The following is a 23,490-nucleotide window of genomic DNA, read 5'->3' on the forward strand; positions in this document are numbered from 1 at the left end:
TCATCATCAGAAGTGACTTAGCCTCCTAACTATATTCCATAGAGCTTGTTAAATCTTCAACCATGATGACAAAAAGCCCTCAGAGAGCTATTGGTATATGTTGGTGAATGAAGATGAAATCGAGATCCTGCTTGAGCCGAAGTGACTGTTGGTACAGGTCGCCGTTGCTTCATTGTATAGTGTAGGCCGGAGAAACATTGACGCGGCGGCCGGATTGCGGCCAGCTTGTAAATAGTAGTACGGAGGTGTAAGTCCTATCGGAGCAGTCACCACTCACCCCAATCCTCGAAACCAGTCGTTCTCTGGTCCATTCGCCCACCATGCCCGGCTCTCTGTCCTTGTTCTCCGTCAATGCCGTCCTTCTCATGTCGGCCGACGACGGGTCCCGCATCTTCGCCAAGTACTACTCCCCTCCTCACCCCCCGGCCGGCACTGCCCCCAACTCGACCGATTATCCCGGAGCGAACCCCTATCCCACCTTGAAGGAGCAGAAGGCCTTCGAGCAGGGCCTCCTCGAGAAGACGAACAAGCAGACCAGTGATGTGATCCTCTACGACAACCGGATCGTGGTGTTCAAGATGGAGAGCGACGTGATGCTCTACGTGGTTGGCAGCGCCGATGAGAACGAAGTCCTGCTCTACAACGTTGTCCTGTCTCTGCGGGATGCTCTCGGGATCTTATTCAAGTACGTTTCCCCCTTCAAACATCATTCCCCCACGGGCCAATGAGCGGCGACTAACACGGCACTTTTCTTGGTCTGCAGGGGTGCCACCGACAAGCGCACAATCGTCGAGAACTACGACCTGGTCGCCCTGGCCATCGACGAGATCATCGACGACGGTATCATCCTCGAAACGGACCCCGTGCTGATCGCCTCGCGCGTGAGCCGCGCCCCCGCCCCCGATGCGCCCAACTTGAAGAGCATCGATTTGTCGGAACAGGGTCTGCTCAATGCGTGGGAGCTGGGCAAGCGCCGTCTGGCGGAGGGTCTGCGGCAGATGTAAAAACGGGGGCGACAAGAGTGATGTACTGGTGTTTTGATACTCATGCATGAGGACGTGATTCTGTCGGCTTCTTTTCTAATGTGTCTTGTTTATGTTCTCTGGCTGGTCCTGGCGTTGTATTGATCCGCATGATATACTTTTTTTTTTACAATGTTCTTCTCGAAAGAGATATCGTTCTTTTTGATGAAACCTCTGTTTTGCGGGGATTTGACTTATTATAGATACTCCTATAAATGTTCTTTTCGCGTGAGTGAATAATGCGAGCGCTTGATTGCGGTAATGGGAGCTGAGTGTGGACGAATTCCTGGCCAAAGTTACTGAAATAGAATAAAATGCTTAATGTGCAAAAGGTGCCATTGCCCTAATTAGAATATAGCACCGAGTGAAGCAGATGAGAACGCGCACGTGCGGAGTTCATTAAGAAGATAACGTTCGAATACAATGGAAAAGCGATACAAACCATACCTAGGTAGGCGAGATCCAGCCCCGCATACGTCACGCCCGCTCTCTCCGCCGTCCGAGAGGGACAATTTTCAGCAAGCACTCTTTGGACTTATCGAATCACTTTCTTTCCCTCCTCCCTCAGCCTGAGCGCACCACTAATTAACAGATTCTGGGGGACCAATCAATACACTAATACCCCAAGATGAAGCAAAGATTCTCTTCGTTGGATGTCAAGGTCTGTTGTGTTCTGTCCTCACCTTTTTGAGTTTGCACCCTCTCTTTCCCCCGGACCAACTCCCACCCACGTATCTGACCGATGTACTGTACTTGTGTAGGTCGTCACCCAGGAACTCGCCTCGGAACTCGTCAACCTACGAGTGTCGAACATCTACGATCTTTCCTCGGTAAGTTTCCCCCCCTGCAACCCAACCCTAAGATCCCAGCTTCAATCCATCTAATTCTTTGTCCCACCAAAAAAAGAGAATCTTCCTCTTCAAACTCGCCAAACCCGACCACCGCAAACAGCTCGTCGTCGACTCGGGCTTCCGCTGCCATGTGACGCAGTACTCGCGCGCGACGGCCTCGGCGCCGTCGCCGTTCGTCACGCGCCTGCGCAAGTTCCTGAAGTCGCGGCGCGTGACGGCCGTCCAGCAGCTCGGCACGGACCGCGTCATCGACTTTGCCTTCAGCGACGGCCAGTACCACCTGTTCCTCGAGTTCTTTGCGGGCGGCAACATCATCCTCACCGACCGGGAGTACACCATCCTCGCGCTGTTCCGGCAGGTCGCGGCGGGCGACGGGCAGGAGGAGGAGACGCGCGTCGGGATGCGGTACGCGGTCGACAACAAGCAGAATTACCACGGGGTGCCGGCCATCACGACGCAGCGGGTGCGGGAGACGGTGGAGAAGGCGAGGGAGCTGTTTGCGGCGGAAGGGGGCAGTAATGCCGCGCCGAAGAAGTCCCGCAAGAAGAATACGGATGTGCTGCGCAAGGCGCTGTCGCAGGGGTTCCCCGAGTATCCGCCGCTGTTGCTGGATCATGCTTTTGCGGTGAGGGGGTTGGATCCGGCGACGCCGTTGGAGGAGGTTTTGAGCGATGGTGGGGATGGGGATTTGTTGGGACGGGTGGTCGAGGTGTTGGAGGTGGCGAAGGGAGAGACGGATAGATTGTCCGTTGGGCAGGGGCATCCTGGGTATATTGTTGCGAAGGAGGATACGAGGCCCAAGGCGAAGGGGGCTGCGGATGAGAAGGAGGGGGAGGATGCCGGGGACGCCTCGAGCAAGAAGCCGCCGGCGCTCCTGTATGAGGATTTCCATCCGTTTAAGCCGCGCCAGTTTGAGGGCAAGCCCGGCGTCACGATCTTGGAGTTTGAGAACTTCAACAAGACCGTCGATGAGTATTTCTCTTCCATCGAGTCGCAGAAGCTGGAGTCGCGGCTCACGGAGCGTGAGGAGGCCGCGAAGAGGAAGTTGGATGCTGTCCGGCAGGAGCATGCGAAGAGGATCGGTGCCCTGCAGGAGGTCCAGGGCTTGCATATCCGGAAGGCGGCCGCTATCGAGGACAATGTCTACCGTGTGCAGGAGGCCATGGATGCGGTCAATGGTCTGATTGCGCAAGGAATGGACTGGGTGGAAATCGCGCGCCTGATCGAGATGGAACAGAGCCGAGGTAACCCCGTTGCGAGGATTATCAAGTTGCCTCTCAAGCTTCATGAGAACACAATCACGTTGGTTCTGGGAGAGGCTGGCGATGAGGAGCAAGGTGACGGCGAGGAGCTCTTTTCGGATGACGAAGACGAGTCCGAGTCGGAGGATGAGAAGGAGGAAGATGAGAATTTTGAGAAGAGGGCCGATGTGTTGGTGGTTGACATCGATCTTGGGCTCTCCCCATGGGCGAATGCGACCCAATACTACGAGCAGAAGAAACAGGCCGCTGTGAAGGAACAGCGGACGACGCAATCCTCTGCCAAGGCGCTCAAGAGCCACGAGAAGAAAGTCACGCAGGATCTCAAACGGAACCTGAAGCAAGAGAAGCAGGTTCTTCGCCCGGCTAGAAAGCTTTTCTGGTTCGAGAAGTTCCTCTTCTTCGTCTCTTCTGAGGGATACCTGGTTCTCGGGTAAGTATTTTTTCCCCAGACATCTTGAATTATCTATTCTGACTAGGACTAGTGGCCGTGATGCTATGCAGAGCGAGATGCTATACCGGCGGTACCTCAAGAAAGGCGATGTCTTCGTGCATGCAGACCTTCAAGGTGCTACGCCGATGATCGTCAAGAACAGAGCGGGCACGCCCAACGCGCCCATCCCCCCGAGCACACTCTCTCAAGCTGGAAATCTATGTGTTGCTACATCGAGTGCTTGGGATTCCAAGGCAATCATGTCCGCTTACTGGGTCAATGCCAGCCAAGTCTCCAAAACCGCTGAGGTGGGTGGTCTTGTCCCTACTGGCGAGTTCGTCATCAAGGGCGAGAAGAATTTCCTGGCCCCCTCCCAGCTTGTCCTAGGATTCGCGGTCATGTTCCAGGTTAGCAAAGAGAGTCTACGGAACCACAAGCTACGCCAGTTCGACGAGCCTGCGGCTGCGGAGCCGATCGCCGAGGAAGGCGGTGCTCCCGCCGCAGCAGCGGAAGGCAAAGCGCCTGTTGAAGAGAAATCCGAGACGGCGGAAGCTGATCAACCTGAGAACCCCGATGAACCAGAGGAGCAGGAGCAGGTCTCAGACTCGGATGAAGAAGCTGAGGAAGATAAGGCTATTACAGAGAGAAACCCGCTCCAACGGGGACTGTCTGAGCCAGCTCAAGCGGAAGCCGGCAACTCTAACGATGCTCATGACAGTCCGTCGGATGACGAAAATGCCGAGGAGGGAGAGCGGGAGGAGCAGTCCCCTCAAAAGGAGACGACAGCTGCGAATGAGACTCTGCCGGAAGAAAGCTTGGCCTCCTCTCAAGATCAGGGCAAGCGACAGCTTTCCGCTCGAGAACGTCGTCTTCTCAGAAAAGGACAGCCACTCGACTCCCAGGAAACCACGCCCAAGGAAGCCGACGAGAGCGCAAAGAAGCCGGGGTCGAACGGCGCACCGGCCAAACCTACAAACACCAAGCAAGCGGGCTCTACACGGGGCAAGAAGGGCAAGGCAAAGAAGGCTGCGGCTAAGTATGCAGACCAGGACGAAGACGAGCGGGAGCTGGCACTCCGCTTGCTGGGCGTGAATAGCGAGAAGGCCGCCAAGGCCGCCGCAGAGGCTGAAGTCAAAGCCAAGCGTGAGCAGGAAGCTGAGGCTCAGAAGAAGCGTCGCAGAGCCCAGCATGAGCGAGCAGCGGAGGCCGAGCGCAAACGACAGGCTCTCTTCGAAGGGGGTGCTGACGACTACGATGAGGAGACGGCCGCCGCGGAAGCTGCGGATCTCGAATGGATTCCTGCCATGATCGGAACGCCTCATCCTGACGATGACATCCTCGCGGCCATCCCGGTGTGCGCTCCCTGGGCTGCCCTGAGTCGGTACAAATACAAGATCAAGTTGCAGCCCGGTACCGTGAAGAAGGGAAAGGCTGTCAAGGAGATCATTGGACGATGGGTCGCCGAAACGACGACTGGCAAGGTCAAAAAGGAGCATGCCGAGGACGCTGGCATTAATCGGGCAGCAGCCGAGAAGCTCCGCGAGCGTGAAGGCGAGTTGATCAAGGGGTGGAAGGATACTGAGATCATTAACTCAGTCCCTGTGGGCAAGGTACGAATCATGACTGGTGCAGGGGCCAGCGGAGGTGATAAGGGCAAAGGGAAAGGTGGTGGTGGTGGCGGCGGCGGAAACAAAGGAGGTAAAGGAGGAAAGAAGAAATAGGTTTTGAGCGATTAATCCTCGACCATTCGATTCCCTTCAGAGATGAACAAATGCTCGGATGACATGATCTCCATGCGCACAGATACGGAACTAGGACCGTGCACTCCTCCATAGTGACTAGAAACCAAACTCTGTTATAGAACAATCCCTGGACATTTCCTTGTTACTATGACTGTCTCCTTTCTTTTGACATGCTCAGAGAGCACTTCGATCACTCAATGCCTTCGTCTATCAGGTTCGATGATATCAATTTCTTATGTTGCATAGATGATTCGTGTGGATTACAGTTGATATGGATGTGCCGCCCAGTCCATGGCTCATCTTGTTGTAACACCAATGACGTGCCCATACAGAGAAACAAGCATTGGCGGGGTTGGACCCATCTTGTGGCAAATTAGAAGATGATAATATAAGGCTGGGCTAGGAGTAAGATGATATCAGAATAATCGAATGTCAGACTAGAATGACTGCAAGTTGGCTGATTAGAAGAGGGAGAAACCGGACCAGGCCTGGATGCCTGCGCTTAGTCACCAGGCAGCCGACGTCATCGCGAATTTTTTTGGCGCGAAAGTCTCTCTCGAGTCATCGAGAAATGACATTAGACTGCGCTGTTACCTAGCAGCCAGACAGTCCCTCGGGCCGAATCAGTCCAGTGGGGAAAGGAGCCAGGAGAAATTGGATCCAATCTGACATATGTGAAAGAGTGAACGAATAATCTTGCACCCTTGTGACTCTTTACCCCTCCCCACTTGGAGAATTTTTGTCGACCATATTGACCCAACCCCGCGACTAGCCTATTCTTTCTCCCTTATGGTCTCGGATATCAATTGATATCCCTCTTGTCGGTTCAAAGTGGTGTTGTTCCTCTCTCGTCTTCTCGCTGGCGGATTCCCGCGCAGCTTTGTCCGGATCGCTTCTTCTTCCTCTTTTACCACCACAGCCACTATGTCTCCCAAGCTAGACACGCGGATCGTGTCGGTTCGCCGACTCAACAAGGAAGGTCCTGGTGAGCGGTCACTCGCGCAATGGTGGGCCGATGAATGCAACAACAACACCCCCGAAGCGGCTGCGATCGAAGAAGCTGCACAGCTTCTGCAGACGAGCGACATCCCCGTCGCATTCCCCACAGAGACAGTGTATGGATTAGGGGCCGATGCCACTCGCAGTGACGCCGTGCAGGGGATCTACAAGGCCAAGCAGAGGCCATCCGACAACCCGTTAATTATCCACGTGGATTCCCTTGGCATGTTGGAGCGCATCCTCAACCCCGTCCATCACAGTCCCACGCGGGTCACGAGCACTGCTCAGAACAAGCTCCCCGCCATCTACGACTCGGTCATCTCCCGCTTCTGGCCCGGTCCTCTCACGATCCTCGTTCCGAACCCCTCCGGATCCCCCCTTGCGAACGAAGTCACCTCGAACCTCACTACCTTCGGCGTCCGGATGCCATCGTCGCCGCTGGCCCGTTTGTTGATCCATGTCGCAGACCGACCACTCGCGGCCCCCTCGGCCAACGCCTCCACGAAACCGTCCCCGACAGCCGCAGAGCACGTACACCATGATTTGCAAGGCCGCATCGAGCTCATCCTCGACGGGGGCCCTTGTGGAGTCGGAGTCGAAAGCACAGTCATCGACGGGCTCTCGGATCCCCCGGCGATCCTCCGTCCCGGGGGCATCGGCATCGAGGAGTTGCGACAATGCCCGGGATGGGAGAATGTGCAGGTCGGCTACCACGACGGCACGCTCGATGTGAAAGAGGTGCCCCGTGCGCCGGGCATGAAGTACCGACACTACTCCCCCAAAGCTCGGGTGGTTCTTTTCGAGCCCGAATCCACCGACGAGGGCATCCGAAACCACATCCGCAAGGACCTGGAAGACTCGGCGGTCGGCGCGCATAGCATCGGGGTGGTGCGTACGCGCAACTGGAAGCAGGGGCTGGGACTCGTCTCGGAGGAGGAGATCCAGAGCGGCGTGAAACCCGTCGAAAGCTTGATGGAGAATCTGGTCTCGTTCCCTGTCCCCGTTGAGGACAAGATCAAGGCTTGTGTGGTGACGAAACAGACCTTCGACTGCCATCTCGGCGCGGACATCAAGTCGATCGCCCAGGGGCTGTTCTCGGCGCTGCGGGCAATGGATGAAGTAGAGGTGGATGTCATCTACGTCGAGGGGGTGCCTGATCAGCAAGGTGACCTGGCCGCGGCGGTGATGAACCGGCTGCGGAAAGCCGCAGGAGCCGAGCTTCGGGTCTGATTTATGACGAGTGGAGTTATTTTTTTCTTCTTTTCATACCTTTAGCTTTGTTTTTAATCTTGGCATCTATTTCTGGGCGGTCATTTTTGGAGACCGTTAGATGGGCATAAATTCTAGATACGATTCGTTATGAACAATTTCGGTTTTTTTTTTTTTTTTTTCAAAATCATTTCTTAGCTAAGCTGAGGGTGCATGTGGGTTGCAGGGCTACTGAGTATAGAGTTGATGGTCTCTCAGCTCTTACTTATGCTGTGTCTTGAACAAAGAGTTTCGTAAGCCTTGAAAGGTTTGATCTGATAACTCTAAATATGCAGATCAGTACGCAATTTTCAGGGATTTGGGGCTTGGGGTGGGTCGGGTGGGTTGAGAGAGCATGAAATCCGGGGAAACATACGCGCACTGTACACGCACGAAGTCGAAGTCCTAAAACATTCGTAGCAACAGCATTTGACAAGAGACCTGACTGACTGTTATTTCTCTCTTCGTTAACATACCCCGTCAGACTCCGTGATGTTGCTGATGATCACGAGTCCACATGAGCGGTTGGGCGTCTGTGAATGCAAGCTGAGGCACGGTTGGGGGTGAGAATTGCCCAGGACGGGGACCCACGACAATCGAAAACTAAGTTTCCATTACTACATTGTAGTCATCCTAGAGTTCCATTTCCTAGGAGATTACCTTTGCGTCTGTCTGATTACTTACCCGGTAATCGATGGCGGCTGGTTTCTCAAACCTCACGAACCATCTTGAACCCGCGCATTAGCACGGGATGGAGCCGTCAGGAGAGTCAGTCTTTGGATAAGAATGATGGAGAACGACGTTAACTGTACCACTCAGATACTTCGAGCACAAAGTAATATCCATGGCGAAATTCCGAGGCCACAGCTACCAAAGTGTCCTCATTTTCGATAGAACATATACCCACCGCTTCGCCAAGCCAATGGATCTAGACAATCCTGGACTTGACTGCTGCAGGCAGAGGTTAATATTATTTTGCAGCTATAACGACCAAGTAGTCTGTTTTGCCTTTGTATAATTCCGCCGGCTACTGCCAAAGCTATACCGACAAGCCTCAAAGCACTATCCACTTACACAGCCACAGGAGGATTCAATTAAGGGTTAAGCTAGTGAATCCTTTCAACACTGGATTTCATGGAGATGATCTGGTCTGATGTGGGGCACTCATGATATTGACATGAAGTGGTGCTATTAATAGGATGCAAGTAGCTCTTCAAGGCTTAGTGCTTACTTCTTCTCCACCTGCTGAGCGATGCGGTCTTTGAGACACAAGGCCTAAGCTTATTGTGACGGATGGATGCCCATGGTGTATGAAGCTGAAACAAAGATAGACTGCAACTACAGCAGCTTGAGTCGAGGTCCTTTGCTTGACTTGATTTCTAACCAATTACCAGTCAGGCTGAGGATATGGAGAGGGACTATTTATCCGGCAGCCTAGGAGGATCTCACTTCAGATTTGTGGAGGGAGGGATTTGGGCCTTGTTGTTTGACGCTTGATCTCTGGATGAAGCCAGGGCATAGATTCTATCTCAAGGCACCATTGTCGCCCTTCGTTGCGATTGGTCTACTCTGCCAGCTGGGGCTCAAGATTATAGGCAACTCTGTATCTCTGCAGTAGCGGACGCTAGAAATAGAATCATAGCGGACCGATTGTGTATCACCGCAGCAAGAATAACATCAACAATGGATTATCACAGTCACCTAATCCAGTGGTAGAATGAGACGAGCCCTGAATGCTTCAACCTATATCAGCAAGTATTGATCGTCTTTCAACCTCTTTTCAATGCCTCTTCAATTCCATGTCACCTTCCGCTTCATTGTGTTTATTGTGATTCTTTCTCCGGGTTGCTATAAACCACCTCAATCAAATATGCGTCTGCAACTCTCATTACTTCTTCTGCTACTCCATTCGGCAAAGCGAGTGGTTGCTGTGGCTGCGCCGACTCCAGCCCCTACCCCAACTCATTCTACAACGACCAATGCTGGTCTCCAGCAAAGAGCCACTGCCACCAATGATTATGACCCCCATATCACAATTGACGTTCCCACCATCTCCATCAAGCCCTTCAGCCTCAGTCTGTCGCTGGATCTGCCTTCCAACACTTGCACCCCGACTGTTTCTCCGGATGCCAACGGCTATGTTCCTCCTGACCAGTGCAATGCCCTGTACCAGTACTACCCATCCTTTGGTGCCGCACTCGCGTTCTCCGTTCTCTTCGGCATCTTGATGGTCACCCAATTTGTTCAAGCCACTATTCACAAGGCAGGGTTCGTTTGGGTTATCTTGATGAGCGCAATCGGGGAGTGTGTAGGGTTCATCACCCGCACGCTGAGTACGCGCAGTCAGCAGGACACGACTCTTGCCACTATCACCCAGCTGTTCATTCTTCTATCTCCGTTATGTGCGTACATCTCTCACACACAATCTCTTTTCTAGATCCAGATGAGCCTACTAACCATCCTCTTAGGGGTGAATGCATTCGATTACATGGTTCTGGCACGGATGATCTACTTCTTCGTGCCGGACCGTCGAATCGGCATCTTCAAACCCTCCCTGCTAGCGATCATATTCGTCCTCCTGGACCTAGGCTCCTTCGTCATCCAGTTAATCGGCGGCAGCATGGCGGGACCCGGGGCGGACAATGCGACGATGATGAAGGGGATTCACATCTACATGGGCGGGATCGGGATCCAGCAGTTCTTCATCATCCTTTTCCTCTTCATCGCCGTCCAGTTCCACCGCCAGATGCTCAACCTGACATGCCAGGGTCGACTGGTCGGCCCCAAGGCTCACTGGCGCGGCTTGCTGTATGTCCTGTACACCAGTCTGCTGTTCATCACTGTGCGCATCATCTACCGGCTGGTGGAATTCTCCTCGGGCAACGACGCCTCCAATCCCATCCCGCGCCATGAGTGGTACATGTACGTGTTTGACGCCGTGCCCATGGGGTGTGCCATCGTCGTATGGAACATCGTCCATCCCGGGGCGATCATTAAGGGACCCGACGCGAAGATGCCCCCGAGTCCGCTGCGCAAGGTCTTCTGTTGTGCTTGCTGCAGGAAGCGAAAGGATAAGCATGGCATGCAGACGATACCGGAGGATGACGGTGCCTTGCAAGAGGATATGTTGCCGTTGCGTGAGCGGGATGCTGTTTCTTACAGAGGTTGATGGCTCATGCTTGAGGATTGGTGGTCGGGTATGACTTTGGTTTATTGTAGATTAGTATATTCCTACGCTAGACTTGATGTACGTATGTCGAGAGCAATGTATATATCTGATATCTGACTCCATCTCTCTTGTGATAACGAAATGGTCAAATCAACCAATGAAAATTCATTTATGCATTATGAAACGGAGGAGGCACGAGAACATGCGTGTTCGAATGTGATTCTAGATCCTGCAGAATTAAGGGTCTAAAGATCCGGGTATCTTCCCAATACCGAAGAAATCCGGTCCCTACCCCGAGTTTCCAGTTATAAATGCCCTTTTATCCCCGTCATTCCTTGAAAGTCCTTCCCTGGAGTAGCTACGGCGTATAATTTATGGCTAACGTATTATATAACGCATCTACAGGACGATAGTTGTATCTTCTCCTCCCCCACTACGGACCTCTCAAGGTCGACCGCAGCACGTCGTTACTTCAAATCTCCTAACACAATTTTTGCAGTCAACAAGAACAGATATTCCTTAGAACGGTGGTATGAATACCGAATCCTCTGCTCCACGACTTAGGCTTGTGTTATAGTGGCCAGGGGTTGCCATGCTACCCAAGGAGCAGACTCTCCGTCCTCCGGGCCATCGGCCGATTCCGGCTCGGGATGTGACCGAAGTGCGGGCGTGCCTGGAATTCTCACCCGCACCAAACAAGCTTATCATGGATCGTGCTTCCAGAAGGGCTGCAGAATTCCGCCCTGGTGGATCGCTGCCGACCAACTGCAATCCACACTGTTGACTTTATTCCGACTGTGAGACCCAATTGAATCCACCCGTGTCGGACGAGCAGCCATCTTGGGAGACCATCTCCTTAGGATTTCCGCAAAAATGGAGCCTGGTGCACACCTTATATTCAGATGCTCCCGCAAAGTCTTTTCCTTTCTTTCGTGATTTTCTTTGCTGTTTTTCTTGCTAGGTACTTTTTTCCAAATCAAGCATTGCGTCTTCTCCAAGATACCCTTTTCTTTTCTTTAATTATAAAACAATTCAATATGTGTCAATCTTCCTGGCATGACTTCCTCCTTGGCCTTCCCAAGTGCGAGCACCACGTGCACTTGGAAGGCTGCCTCACCCCCGAGCTGATCTTCCAACTGGCCGAGAAGAACCAAGTCCAGCTTCCCGACCCCAAGTCGGAACCCGCCTACGAGTCTATCGAGACTTTGACTAGCCGATATGGCCACTTCAGCTCCTTGGACGACTTCCTCCACTTCTACTTCATCGGCATGTCCGTGCTCATCCAGGAATCTGATTTCGCCGATCTGGCCTGGGCCTACTTCAAGAAGGCTCACGCCGACGGCGTGCACCATGCCGAGGTCTTCTTCGACCCTCAGGTTCACCAGGACCGTGGCATTCCCTACGAGACCATCGTGGCCGGCTTCGTGGCCGGCTGCAAGCGCGCCGAGCAGGAGCTCGGCCTCTCCACCCGCCTCATCCTGTGCTTCGTTCGCCACCTCCCCGTTGAGTCTGCCAAGAAGACCTACCAGAACATCCTCGACAACAACCACTTCGACACCGAGGTGATCCACGGCCTCGGCTACTCTTCCTCCGAGGTCGGCCCTCCCAAGGATATGTTCCGCGAGATCTACCTGTCCGCATCGGCCAAGGGCGTTCGTCTCACCGCCCATGCGGGTGAGGAGGGTGATCCTACCTACATCACCGCGGCCCTGGAGATGGGCGCGACGCGCATTGACCATGGCATCCGGCTCGTCGAGGACCCGGCCCTCATGGAGCGTGTGGCTCGCGAGAACATCCTGTTGACCGTCTGCCCTCTGTCGAACGTTCAGCTCAAGTGCGTGAAGACGGTGGCGGAGGTGCCCATCCGCAAGTTCCTGGACGCTGGTGTCAAGTTCTCGCTCAACAGCGATGACCCGGCTTACTTCGGTGGCTACATCCTGGACAACTACTGCGCTGTCCACGAGGCGTTCAATCTTTCCGTGAATGAGTGGAAGACAATTGCCGTCAACAGTGTCACCGAGAGCTGGATCGGCGAGGACCGCAAGCAGGAACTGCTGCAGCGGATCGATGCCCACGTCGAGAAGTTCGCTACTCTGGCTTAGAGTATAGTTATCTGTAGACTAGAGTTCATATAGATTCGGTATATATAATGAGATGATGATGATGCGCATGAACCATTGCAGTCTCGTAAGGCTTAACTTCAATTCCTACTGGTAGACGGGAGCGAAAATGCAGATACTCATGTGAAGTTGACGACCGACTTCATTTCCGCGTGTGAGCCTTGCGACGTAGGCTCGTTTTCTATCGCCGGATTTATCAGTCAGGGCGAGATTAGTAACGAACACTACAAGGATCGCCAAGCTTCTAGGACCGTGAGGACGTCACTGTATCAGCTGCGCTTCGGGCAGATGAAGTCAACCGTGTAGCAGACCCCTGGTGAAGCCGCAGCAACCCCTCATGCCAATGTTGGGCCGTCCAGCTTCCCGTGCGATTGTATCGCAGCCTCTTCTACGCCACTTCATCCGGACTTGCTCATCCTCGAGATTCCCCCTCTCAAGACCAACCTTTTCCTCTACCGTATCTAAAGCTGCTGCTACCACCATCTACCGGTACCCCGCTTCTATCGAGACCTCCCAGCTTCTACACAAACTCCCAACCTTTCAATCCCATCGTGTCCGAAATATGGCTACCGAGCATATTCCCGACCGCTACAAACTCGTTTTCTTCGTGCCGCACTCCCACCTTGACGTCTGCAAGGATGCGGTGTTCGCTACTGGTGCCGGAACATTTCCTGGCGGCAAGTATTCCAAATGCTGCTTCCAGACACGGGGAACCGGACAATTCCTGCCAGGAGAGGGTGCCAATCCCGCAATTGGCTCGGTCGGCGACGTGGAGTATGTCGAGGAGATGAAGGTGGAGGTCATGTGCTTGGGACGGTCGATTATGCTGCAGGCTGTGGAGGCCTTGGTGAAGGCTCATCCGTATGAAGAGGTTGCGTATGAGGTTTACAAGATGGAGAATGTGTAATCTGATCTGGAATCCAAGGACGCATGTGCGGCGTTATGATGTTTCGGGGGGGGGGGGGGATTTCGCGTTTTCAGATATTTACGGTAGTGGCTGTCATTAGTCTCAAATATTTCATCGCAAGTATTCAACCGAGAATTGAACCTCTCCGTAGAGGTGGAAAACCGGTCGAGGCGATGGTGAAATTGAAAGCATGATGCTGTTGAGTTATTCTCTTTTATTGGCACAAGGCGGGGAGTAATCTGTCGTCGGTGATTGGTCAGCTGTAGCTTCCGCAAAACGCCTCTTCGACTCCAAGTCGAGCGCTCACCTTCAATCCATCAGATCGAATCTCTTCTCCTCGCCCCCCATACCCCCTCAATTCTCCCCGTCGCTACCGGCAATGGCTTCCAAACTCTTCCCTGCCGTCCCGCGGACTGGCCGCCAGCTTTTCCAGAACTTCCCCAAGACTCAATTCAGACCTTTCTCGGCTGGTCCGCAACGCTGCAGCGACTCCCTTGCCGTGGTATGTGCAATTGCATCCGCCAGCGTGGTTACCATCCGGATTTCGCGGTTGTATCGGATATTCCTTCGTTCACAATCGCCAAATAGGAGACGCCGTCTTTGTGGTTGCGATAATTGAGGCTAACGGTTTGGGTTCACTAGCACCGCAACAAGCCCGACAACAACCCGTCCGTCCCTTTCAAGTTCAACGACCAGAACCTCAAGCTCATCGATGAGATCCTCAAGCGCTATCCTCCTCAGTACAAGAAGGGTGCTGTTATGCCCATTCTCGACCTGGGCCAGCGCCAGCACGGCTACACCAGCATCAGCGTCATGAACGAGGTCGCCCGCCTCCTCGAGATGCCCCCCATGCGTGTCTACGAAGTCGCAACTTTCTATACCATGTACAACCGGGAGCCCGTTGGCAAGTACTTTGTCCAGCTGTGCACGACGGTACGTCTTGAAACCCATTCCTTTGCTTCAAACCGCGCGCAGTTACTGACACCGCCGCCTACAGACACCCTGCCAGCTCGGTGGCTGCGGTAGCGACAAGATCGTCAAGGCTATTACGGAACACCTCGGCATCACCCCCGGACACACCACCGAAGACGGTCTTTTCACCTTCGTCGAGGTCGAGTGCTTGGGTGCCTGTGTCAACGCCCCCATGGTCCAGATCAACGACGACTACTACGAGGATCTCACCCCCGAATCGATCAAGACTCTCCTCACCGCGCTCAAGGAGTCGGCCATTGCTGCTGAGGCCGGCCAGTCCGTTAAGGTGCCCGCCCCTGGCCCGTTGACCGGCAGACAGACCTGCGAGAACAGCGCCGGCCTGACGAACCTGGTGGAGCCCGTCTGGGACCCGGAGACGATGATGAGAAAGGATGGAGCCTTGGATCAGCCCGCGCAATAAATGAATGTCAGCCTATAATTTGAATACAGTTTTCGATGCCGTGCGTTGGAAGGTTCGATAGTTTTTCCCTCATGTTTTCCCCTTTTTCATCGTTCTATATCTCATTTTTCTCTTGATCTCGAACAATATTCCTGGCCGGTAAATTTCAGACACGGCAACAACTTGGATGATGCTCATGTACAGTACGTTGTGCTTCATATTCGCTTGCTTCCCGTTGCGTAAGGAGGAAAACCGGGTCATGGTGGGAGTCATTTGATCTGCCATAGAAGGTTGTGTTAGCAGTACCCAATGGAGTCCTTTAGTTATTCATTTACCGAAATCGCGTCGCCTCTGGGTTCCTTACCTGAAAAGTGTTCCTGATCCAGATTATACGACTAATCGAAAGACAAGCTTATTATAACATGCTTAGTCGTCAGACACCATCAAAGTTAGGAATCATGTGACCGGCAGCGACAACACGCCTTCAATATTTCTGGGCTTTGTGCTCGATCTCCGTACGATCTCAATTCCTTCCCCAACCGACCCCTGCACCGGAATTTCGGGTGTAAGGGTCGGTTGCACCTTCCCCAACATGATCTTAAGCGCCTTATAGGCATCTGAGGAAGATGCCCGTGGAATCCTACCATGGGGTTGTCCACATGTCCTTGAAAAGCCTACTGAGCAAGTACTGGTAAGAACATCCCTGAGTCTGCTTTGACTGATATCGCTGCAATTTGGCTGTCGTTAACTCGTACATAAATGGCATTCAAAATGACAAGACAGATTCAGGATCGACACCAAATGCTGATCGCCGAATAACCAACAAATCATCAACAAAACAAAACCTAAGTCGCCTCGTCTTAAATCAGTGGTTGTCCCCCACGACTAATTGTCTTTTCATCTGCGACTTCCTCGGGCGTGACCAGTACGGATTTCTCACCCCTCTCAATAAGAGCCTTGTCGCGACGGTTCTCGAAGATGGTCACATCAATGGTCTTCCTGGCCAGCAGGTGATAGATGTGAACATGCTTGGTCTGACCGAACCGTCGACTGCGGCCGATGGCTTGGGTCATAGTCGAGTCGTGATCATATTGAGTCTGCGTCAGCAGGGGTGACAGGAAAATGACGTGGTTTGCTTGCTGTAAGTTCCTATAATTCATGGTTAGACACCCACGAAACGTTTGCGAGAGGAATCGGCTCTGACTTACAATCCCGCAGCCAACTCGGTTCCAAGGTTCAGAATCAACACCTTTGCCTGCCCGAATCCGCTCGCCTGTAGCTTGTCGAGCTTCGCGGTAGACCTACCTTCCACTGCTGTGATCATGGTGTGTTTGATCTTGGCGAGATTCAATGCTTTGGCGGCGGCTTGCATTAGATCCGGGAACTGAATGAATAAGAGGACCCGCTCGCCCTGCGGAGTGCCGCGGATGATCTCAATCAGCTTGTCGAGTTTGCTGCCGCCAAATGCGGTCTCTCTGTCGACAGTCTCGCGCTCCAGCGTGCCCATCGGGATGACATTGTAGCCCTTGCCGGAACCGCGGCATCCTTCCACACTGCATTCCTCTTTCTGCACAGCCTGCGAGATGCAGTCTTTGCAAAGCGAATGACCACAAGAACCTAGTAAGCTTAACTGGTCGAGAGAGTCAGGCCGGCTATTGCAACCAGAGCACTTGGAAATCTGCCCGCAGATTTGCATCGACCGTGCCTTCTTGAGAAATCTTACGCCACGCTTGCGCGAAACCCATTCGTCAATCATCCCTTTCATAGCAGTTGTAACTTCACGCAGCTGTGGCTCGATCTCGGCCAATCCTGCAGGTCTTGCTGGGAGTACGGTTTTGCTGTTATCGTTCTCTCCCTGGCCGGCGGTCTTCTTTGACTGCGGGGCCTTCGATGATCTTCCTCTTGCTGCACGTTTCTGAGTACCAGGGTTGCCCTTGTCCTGCTTGTCTGCCGACTGCTGTGGATCGACTTTGGTCGGAGGTGCGAAGAATTCTTTCCAATGGCTCGGGTTCGATGAGCGGACTGCATCGTCCAAAAGAGAGCAAACGGTTTCTGTCACCGAGTTGTCGCCAAAATTGTGACCGGTGACGGCGTCGACGAATTTGTCAAACCTTGCAGACTGTGAATCACATTCGCAGTACATCCACGCCGCTAGTCTCAATTTCTCCACGAGTTCTTCTCGCAGGTCGGCAATCTCCTTTTTCCTAAGTTCAATGAGAGATTCGCAAGTCGTGACTTCTGGTCCCCGGGTCTTCGTCCAATCACCAACGACAGCGAGACAAGCACAGCGCTTGAGTAGTGCTTCGTCGCAGCTCGTGCTAGTACTCAGGATTGCATCTAGCCGACTAGCCTGATCGCCATTGAATCGAGACTTGACCTGACGGCGGAGCTTGCCATCACATGCTTCCAATTGCCTGTACATCTCGGAGTAGAGTGCCTGTTCAGCCGGTGTTGGGCGGATTAGGATGACATGTTCAGTGAAGGGAATCTCGTCAATCTCCGGAACATTTCTGCGAACAAACCGACTCAAAAACCTTTGTGCAACCTCGTGGCGATTCTGATGCCATGCGTCGCTGTGGGTCGTTCGGTAGGACTGGAACCTCTCTGCATCGGATCGCTGATTAGACAGCAACCTGAGTCGACCGTTCTGCGACTTGAACTCATCATCGTCTATCCCTAGATGGACCCCCATAAATGTTGCAATGGACGTGACATCGGCAAAATCATTCAAAGGCGGAGTTCCCGACAAGATCCATTTCGAGCCAGCTTCGAGTGCCAGGAAGGATTCGAGTCTCTCATCGCTCGCGTACGTGAACTCGTCAATGATAAGGCGACTGAAAGCAAAAGCATGGAGGCAAAGAATCTTGACCTCTTTCCAAGCCTGATCGGGCTGGCCATTGATATTGAACTCCTTCAGGTCGTTCCATGTCTTGCAGACTTCCTTCCTAGACCCCGAGCGGCCAGGTTTCCTGCTTTTGTTGCTGGTACTTGACGGTACCTGTCCCTCAGGATCATCCGATGCTGAGCTTGGGCTGGCTGAGTCTTCAGGATCATCATCACCCTCAGGGACTAACATCTTCGAAGGCAGAAATTTTAAACACTGGTGCACCCTAGCCTTCAATGACTCGTCGCTTTCATCTTCCATATGGTCTGCATCTTCTTCAGCGCTAGAGATGTTGCCGTCATACTCCTCACAATCAACACTATTGCACCGGTTTTGGACCGCATCGACATATGATTTCCCTCTAAAACGCCTAGACGGCAAATATGTGGCCTGCCTCTGGCTTACTTCGGCATTTTGGCGCTTTGAGCGGATTGCATCGAGAAAGGCACCGGGGCCTTTTCCTGTCAGGACACGAACTAGATCTTTCAGCGAAGCCAGTGCATTCGTGAACCAATTCTCAAAATCGCGAGCCTTATTCCCAGGCGCCCGTGACGTTCCAGTGAGATTTCTCAATTTGTTGTAGTAGGCATCGCCGTTGAAGACAGTCCAAGACACCAATATGATATCGCTGAGAAGGATATTTTTGATGGATACCTTTGAGAGGTTCTGTACTGAGCCAATGACAAGAAACTTATACCTGGACCCCAAGAATTTCTTGATTTCCAACTCCCATTGTCGCAAAACTACTCCAGGAACAACGACAAGGGTGCCTTTCGCGGGGATGAACCCATCCTTCGGACCTAGACTCGACATCCGAAGGTTTTCGTGTTGCATATCGATCAATCCCAGGATGATGGCGGTTTTGCCGTAGCCGACATCATCTGCGAGGACACCTCCCCGGACAGTTTTAGGAACAAGAACTCTAGCTTCAGCACGCCACATCATCTGCGGAAGGAGTGCCTCTTCTACTTCTTCTTCCAAAAATGGCGCATTCTTGTCACTTTCCTGATCTATCATCCAACCCAAGGATCGCAACTGCTCAGGCCGTAAGTTTAACCGGAAGTTAGGGGGTTGAAGAGACGGCAGGTTGTGGCGGTTGCTGGTTAGGCTGAGATCCGAGAAGCAGTGGTTGCGTGTGTCATATGAGTTGGGCAAGAGGCGCCATTGGAACCGGGCCTCTTCGACCATCTCAGAACCACACAATCGGTCATACGCCTGATGAATTAGGACTTGGATATTGAGAGTGACACACAGATTGCTGGAGCCTGTCTGACAATCGCGACGGAAGAACAGGAACGCAGAAGGCTTCGACTTCATTTGGCGCTCAAATAGGGCGGCATCATACGGATCTTCGTAAGTAACCATACGGCCCCGTCGATCTCTACCCGGCAGAAACCGTGGCTTGGGTGGTGCGCATACATCGCAGATTGATCGAGTGCCATCTTTCACGGTCTGCACGTGAACGAGATCCTGCCACTCTTCAAAAGGACCGAAGCCTGCCGCTTTCTGAAATAACCAAAAGACGTCTCGCAGTTTTGAAGCCGAGTGTACTGGATTTATCGCCTCCCACTGGTCGTTTCGGTTGTCTAGTTGCGTCGCTGTCATGGGCAATTCAAATGAGAGCAAGGTGGTATTGGCATTATGACAGTCAGAATCGCAGCTGGTAATCTTGCTGTCAGGTGCCAGGCTATAGCACGCAATGGAAGCATCGAGAGCATGAGGGGTCAGAGACACAACTGGTGCTTTGATCCACTTGCGGTGATACACAGGAATAGATTCGGGTACGTCGCTCGCTTTCCAAGAGCGCCAAGCGTGCGATAATTCGGCAATCGTTCTGCGTCGATCATATCCAGAGATGAATCGATGCTCAAAGGAGAAAACGAAAGAGTCATTCTCAGGCTTTCCAAGCTTGGTCGAATCCAAGAAAAGATAAACAACAGGTTCCTTCTCAGCTGTGACTTTCCTATGCAAAGATGCGAATGCAGTCCCGCATTCTGGCAAAAGTTCATATGATCCTCGAATATCGGCATCCAAGTTCTGCACATCTTCGTCGGAGCCCTGAATTTCAATACGCGTCCAAACCTTTGACCCAACGAACTGCGGATCTTGATGGCCACTTCTAACTTCGTAGCTGTCAATTTGACGCCCCCCCGCCCATACATTGAAATAGCCCTTGAGGCTGATCAGAGTACATATTTCCCATTTGCCTTTCATGAGAGAACCATGCTCTGGTCTGAGCCGTGCAATTGGTTTGGAGAGTATCTCTCGGATGAGAGACAGAGACGGCTTGTGACTTGGGGGCGATGCAAAGAGAAGCCACTCGAGACCGTCTTCACCTATCACAAGATTTAGTCTCGACGTTTGACCTTCATATTGAACGGTCCACACATCACTGCGCTTGATATCCAAGAGTGAGAGTTCACCATCTATGCTGGACTCTATGACTTGCCAAAAAAGCGACCAAATCTGCGTCGGGCAGGTCTCTGATTCTGTTACAAGCTTGGTGTAAATGTCGCGAGAGATACCAGTCAGAACCAAGCGCGCCGGTAGTAGTCTTCTTAGCTCACTGACGAACTGCATGGGCGGAATGCGCTCTATGCCAGACCAAGATTCGAAGCCATGCGATGGATTGCCGCCGCAGTCCGAACAAACTGTGTGTCCACAGAGGATACATCGAAGAATATTTGTCTCAACCTCCAATTGTCCCTCGCACATGCAGTAACGTGCGCTGCGTGCGGCTTGAATTTGAAGTTCTTGGGTGTCTACCTCGACGGTGTGGGTAAGCTGCATGTCATCATTTATCATGCGGCAGTCGTCTCGCGGGCACAGAGCTCTGTGCTTGGCCTGTACCTCAGGGGATGCGGAAGACTGTTCACCTGCACGAAGGACTAGGTGTGCTAGTATCAGTGCTGAGAGAATTGCGCAACAGACGACCGTTGAGCTCATGGCATTACCCGCAAGATCTTGCAGTTCACGCGTAGATTCGCGGGTGACCAGGAGTCTATCCGATGGTAAGCCCTGCAAAGCAAGCGTTTCGATTCCACAAAGTGGTCCTCCTCTGCTGGTAAGATAGGGGACACCGGCAGGAGTGATGCAGCCGACCAGACCAAAAGCACGAAGGTCTATTTCGCGTTCAATACCCTGCGAAAGATCAATACACCTCCTAAGGTTGGTAAGCTTAGCACTCTTCTACGGCTCTGAGGATCTTCGAAGCCAACTTACTCTTTATAGGTCATGTCGTAGCCTTCCTTGAGCTTGCGCAAGAAGTTCACATCAAGGGTGTCCCAGACTCTCTCTACTAGGGACCTATTCCATAGACGCCAACTGAAGTCTGGTGTTATGCAAGTCCCGTTGTCGAGGGATCTGGTGTATGGACGCTTGTAACCAAGGTGCTCAGTCTGTCTATAGGCTTGATGACGGACCTCGTATTTCTCCCACGCACGAACCCGGTACGCGGGGAATGTTAAGCTATTAGCAATTTGGTGCAACCTTCGGTCATTGGCATCAAGGAGAAACATCCCTGCTGGGGAGCTCGCCTGACGTGTGAAGCTGGACATCAGATCAGACCATGACAACACACTCTCTGCAGACAGACCGTTTTGCTGCAGGAGCTGGGAATCCACGCAGCACATATAACCTCGCTCGCGCGTCTGCGGCAGGTAATATGCTTTTGTGTCGACGGCGGAATGCACGACGGTGTAGCCGATGTCGGTCCAGTATTGCTTGATTGTGGGCCATGGAGCGCTTCTCACGTTCTCCAGGATGACCAGACGAGGACGGTACGCTTTGGCATACGCTAGGATGCTTCGCAAGGTCCCGCTGGACTCACCCGTCTCGTCGAGCGTCTTCTGCTTGTTGTTCAAGGCTGAGAAGTCCACGCACGAGAAGCCTGCGACAAGAAGGTCGACATCCTTGGGTATCTTTGCCCAGGAGCCGTATGCCGTTTGACTGGGGAAGAGTTAGAGACAATCTTCATCTAAGAGATGAAAATTAAGAAAGAGAACTCACGCTACGCGACCTTTCAAATCGGTTACGTCGCGAAAAAGCAACGGAGGATGAAAATTACGTTCGATATAAGCCTGTTTGAAGGGTACGATCTCGGCACTGAAAAGGTGTACGAACGCAAGCTCTCTATTATGAAAGTTTCGCAGATCTTCCAAATAAGATAAGGTGGGTTTGTCAGTTATCCTGATGGTGGTGGCACTAGCAATGAGGGAGGGCAAAAGCTTACTTTCTTGCACCATCTCCAGGGCTAGCAACGGGCTTTCGGTGCCAGAGCAGACAGTGACTACACGGAGAGGTCTGGAACCGACGTGGGTCAGGTACTTGTCTAAGCCTAGCTCCATTGCTCGTTGGGTGATCGACTTGAAGATGTCGCTCAGTTTGTGCATGGGCGGCAGGTGCCAGGCCAGCTGGGATTTAGCCGTCGTTCCTTCGCCAGAGTACGGCAGTGTTCTGACAAACTCCGGGTTGGTTGGGTCCAGCTCTTCCAGTGCAGCCATCGCCTGGTCATCGAGGGTGTCGGTCAGGAGGAGCTGGTATCGTTTATGCGGCGGCCCCTCCTTCTGGGACGACGAGGCCCTCTTCCTAACTGGAGGCATCTTTCCTTTCTTCTGAGTGGGAAGAAGTGAGAGAGTCACATCCGTGTTAGAAAGAGCACAATCCAATTTCAGCTCTGTGATGTGATCTAGGATCTTTGAAAGAGATATGAAGCTATGAGGGTTCGAAAGAGTCACGTGGTGTTGAGGGAAGAAGTTTATGCCGAAGGAGATAGGTGAGAGGGGAGGAAGGGAAGTGAGAGTAGGAAAACAAAGAAAAGAGATGTGTGTGGGTGGGGTGGCTAAGGTGAAATGAGACGACTGAAAATTTGCAACTCAGGGGAAGGCCTTTGGGAGATGTTTGTTGTGTGGCCTAGTGAATGTGTTGCTGTTGTTACAACCTGTTGCGATGAGCCCATGGTCAGGTGCAAAGTGGATATGATGGGTTGTAGCAATGGCAACTGCTTTGTTTTCCGAAGCTAGTATCTCTTCTGAGCTTACATGCAAAGAAGTCGGAAGTGAAACTTTTCATTCTTTAATCGTAGATGGCTGTGTTTGTCTATATGGATGTCTACGTCTATGCTGATGAGGCTGGTATATGAGATAGGAAGCTTGGTAGACAGATCACTAGGTGGGATCTCAGAACATGAAACCATTCTTCGCTGGAGGAAGTGAAACGGGCAGAAGACTCTGCATCCAAATCACTTCAGCCAAATGCTATAATCTAAGCAACTCGTAGAAGGGGGAAAATGATACGCGTGGCGCTGAGCATGTCTGCAACCATTCTGGTTTTCGTCTCAGAGTGATACGTGCAGTAAAAACAACGCATCCTCAAAACACGGAGGATTTGGCAGTGACTATGGAATAATATTTTCCTCTGGAACCCTGCTCAAGCTACATGTACTCCAATCTAGCCTTCTAATCTTATTCCCCAAGGGGATCATCC

At 52.5% G+C, this 23,490-nt stretch overlaps 7 protein-coding genes across 7 annotated transcripts; 6 read left to right on the forward strand and 1 right to left on the reverse strand.

Moving 5' to 3' along the window:
* Positions 1 to 265: 265 nt before the first annotated feature.
* BO95DRAFT_446690 (coatomer subunit zeta) lies at positions 266 to 1,282 on the forward strand. Its single transcript, XM_025587441.1, has 2 exons — positions 266 to 685; positions 764 to 1,282. The coding sequence occupies exons 1-2, from the start codon at positions 321 to 323 to the stop codon at positions 1,002 to 1,004; spliced, it is 606 nt and encodes a 201-aa protein (XP_025438200.1). The 5' UTR covers positions 266 to 320; the 3' UTR covers positions 1,005 to 1,282.
* A 312-nt stretch (positions 1,283 to 1,594) lies between these two features.
* On the forward strand, positions 1,595 to 7,658 carry BO95DRAFT_476354 (uncharacterized protein). Its single transcript, XM_025589926.1, has 6 exons — positions 1,595 to 1,683; positions 1,784 to 1,852; positions 1,929 to 3,565; positions 3,618 to 4,054; positions 4,244 to 5,263; positions 6,227 to 7,658. The coding sequence occupies exons 1-6, from the start codon at positions 1,651 to 1,653 to the stop codon at positions 7,534 to 7,536; spliced, it is 4,506 nt and encodes a 1,501-aa protein (XP_025438201.1). The 5' UTR covers positions 1,595 to 1,650; the 3' UTR covers positions 7,537 to 7,658.
* A 1,766-nt stretch (positions 7,659 to 9,424) lies between these two features.
* On the forward strand, positions 9,425 to 10,723 carry BO95DRAFT_456383 (RTA1 domain-containing protein; the record flags this gene model as incomplete). The annotated part of the gene is made up of 2 exons (XM_025588398.1): positions 9,425 to 9,956; positions 10,023 to 10,723. The coding sequence occupies 2 exons, from the start codon at positions 9,425 to 9,427 to the stop codon at positions 10,721 to 10,723; spliced, it is 1,233 nt and encodes a 410-aa protein (XP_025438202.1).
* Positions 10,724 to 11,760: 1,037 nt separating this feature from the next.
* aah1 (adenosine deaminase) lies at positions 11,761 to 12,825 on the forward strand (the record flags this gene model as incomplete). The annotated part of the gene is made up of 1 exon (XM_025583005.1): positions 11,761 to 12,825. The coding sequence occupies one exon, from the start codon at positions 11,761 to 11,763 to the stop codon at positions 12,823 to 12,825; it is 1,065 nt and encodes a 354-aa protein (XP_025438203.1).
* Positions 12,826 to 13,164: 339 nt separating this feature from the next.
* BO95DRAFT_446694 (uncharacterized protein) lies at positions 13,165 to 13,798 on the forward strand. Its single transcript, XM_025587442.1, has one exon. It carries the CDS (start codon positions 13,181 to 13,183, stop codon positions 13,748 to 13,750), a length of 570 nt encoding a protein of 189 aa, XP_025438204.1. The 5' UTR covers positions 13,165 to 13,180; the 3' UTR covers positions 13,751 to 13,798.
* Positions 13,799 to 14,106: 308 nt separating this feature from the next.
* On the forward strand, positions 14,107 to 15,437 carry BO95DRAFT_446695 (complex I 24 kDa subunit family protein). Its single transcript, XM_025587443.1, has 3 exons — positions 14,107 to 14,252; positions 14,393 to 14,683; positions 14,748 to 15,437. The coding sequence occupies exons 1-3, from the start codon at positions 14,130 to 14,132 to the stop codon at positions 15,141 to 15,143; spliced, it is 810 nt and encodes a 269-aa protein (XP_025438205.1). The 5' UTR covers positions 14,107 to 14,129; the 3' UTR covers positions 15,144 to 15,437.
* A 545-nt stretch (positions 15,438 to 15,982) lies between these two features.
* On the reverse strand, positions 15,983 to 22,987 carry BO95DRAFT_397744 (putative SNF2 family helicase; the record flags this gene model as incomplete). The annotated part of the gene is made up of 5 exons (XM_025583784.1): positions 22,238 to 22,987; positions 22,015 to 22,159; positions 21,229 to 21,954; positions 16,331 to 21,169; positions 15,983 to 16,271 (listed from the first exon to the last, which is right to left on the reverse strand). The coding sequence occupies exons 1-5, from the start codon at positions 22,605 to 22,607 to the stop codon at positions 15,983 to 15,985; spliced, it is 6,369 nt and encodes a 2,122-aa protein (XP_025438206.1). The 5' UTR covers positions 22,608 to 22,987.
* Between the last annotated feature and the right edge of the window lie 503 nt (positions 22,988 to 23,490).

The sequence above is a fragment of the Aspergillus brunneoviolaceus genome (genome assembly GCF_003184695.1).
Source record: "Aspergillus brunneoviolaceus CBS 621.78 unplaced genomic scaffold BO95scaffold_75, whole genome shotgun sequence".
NCBI lineage: Eukaryota > Fungi > Ascomycota > Eurotiomycetes > Eurotiales > Aspergillaceae > Aspergillus > Aspergillus brunneoviolaceus.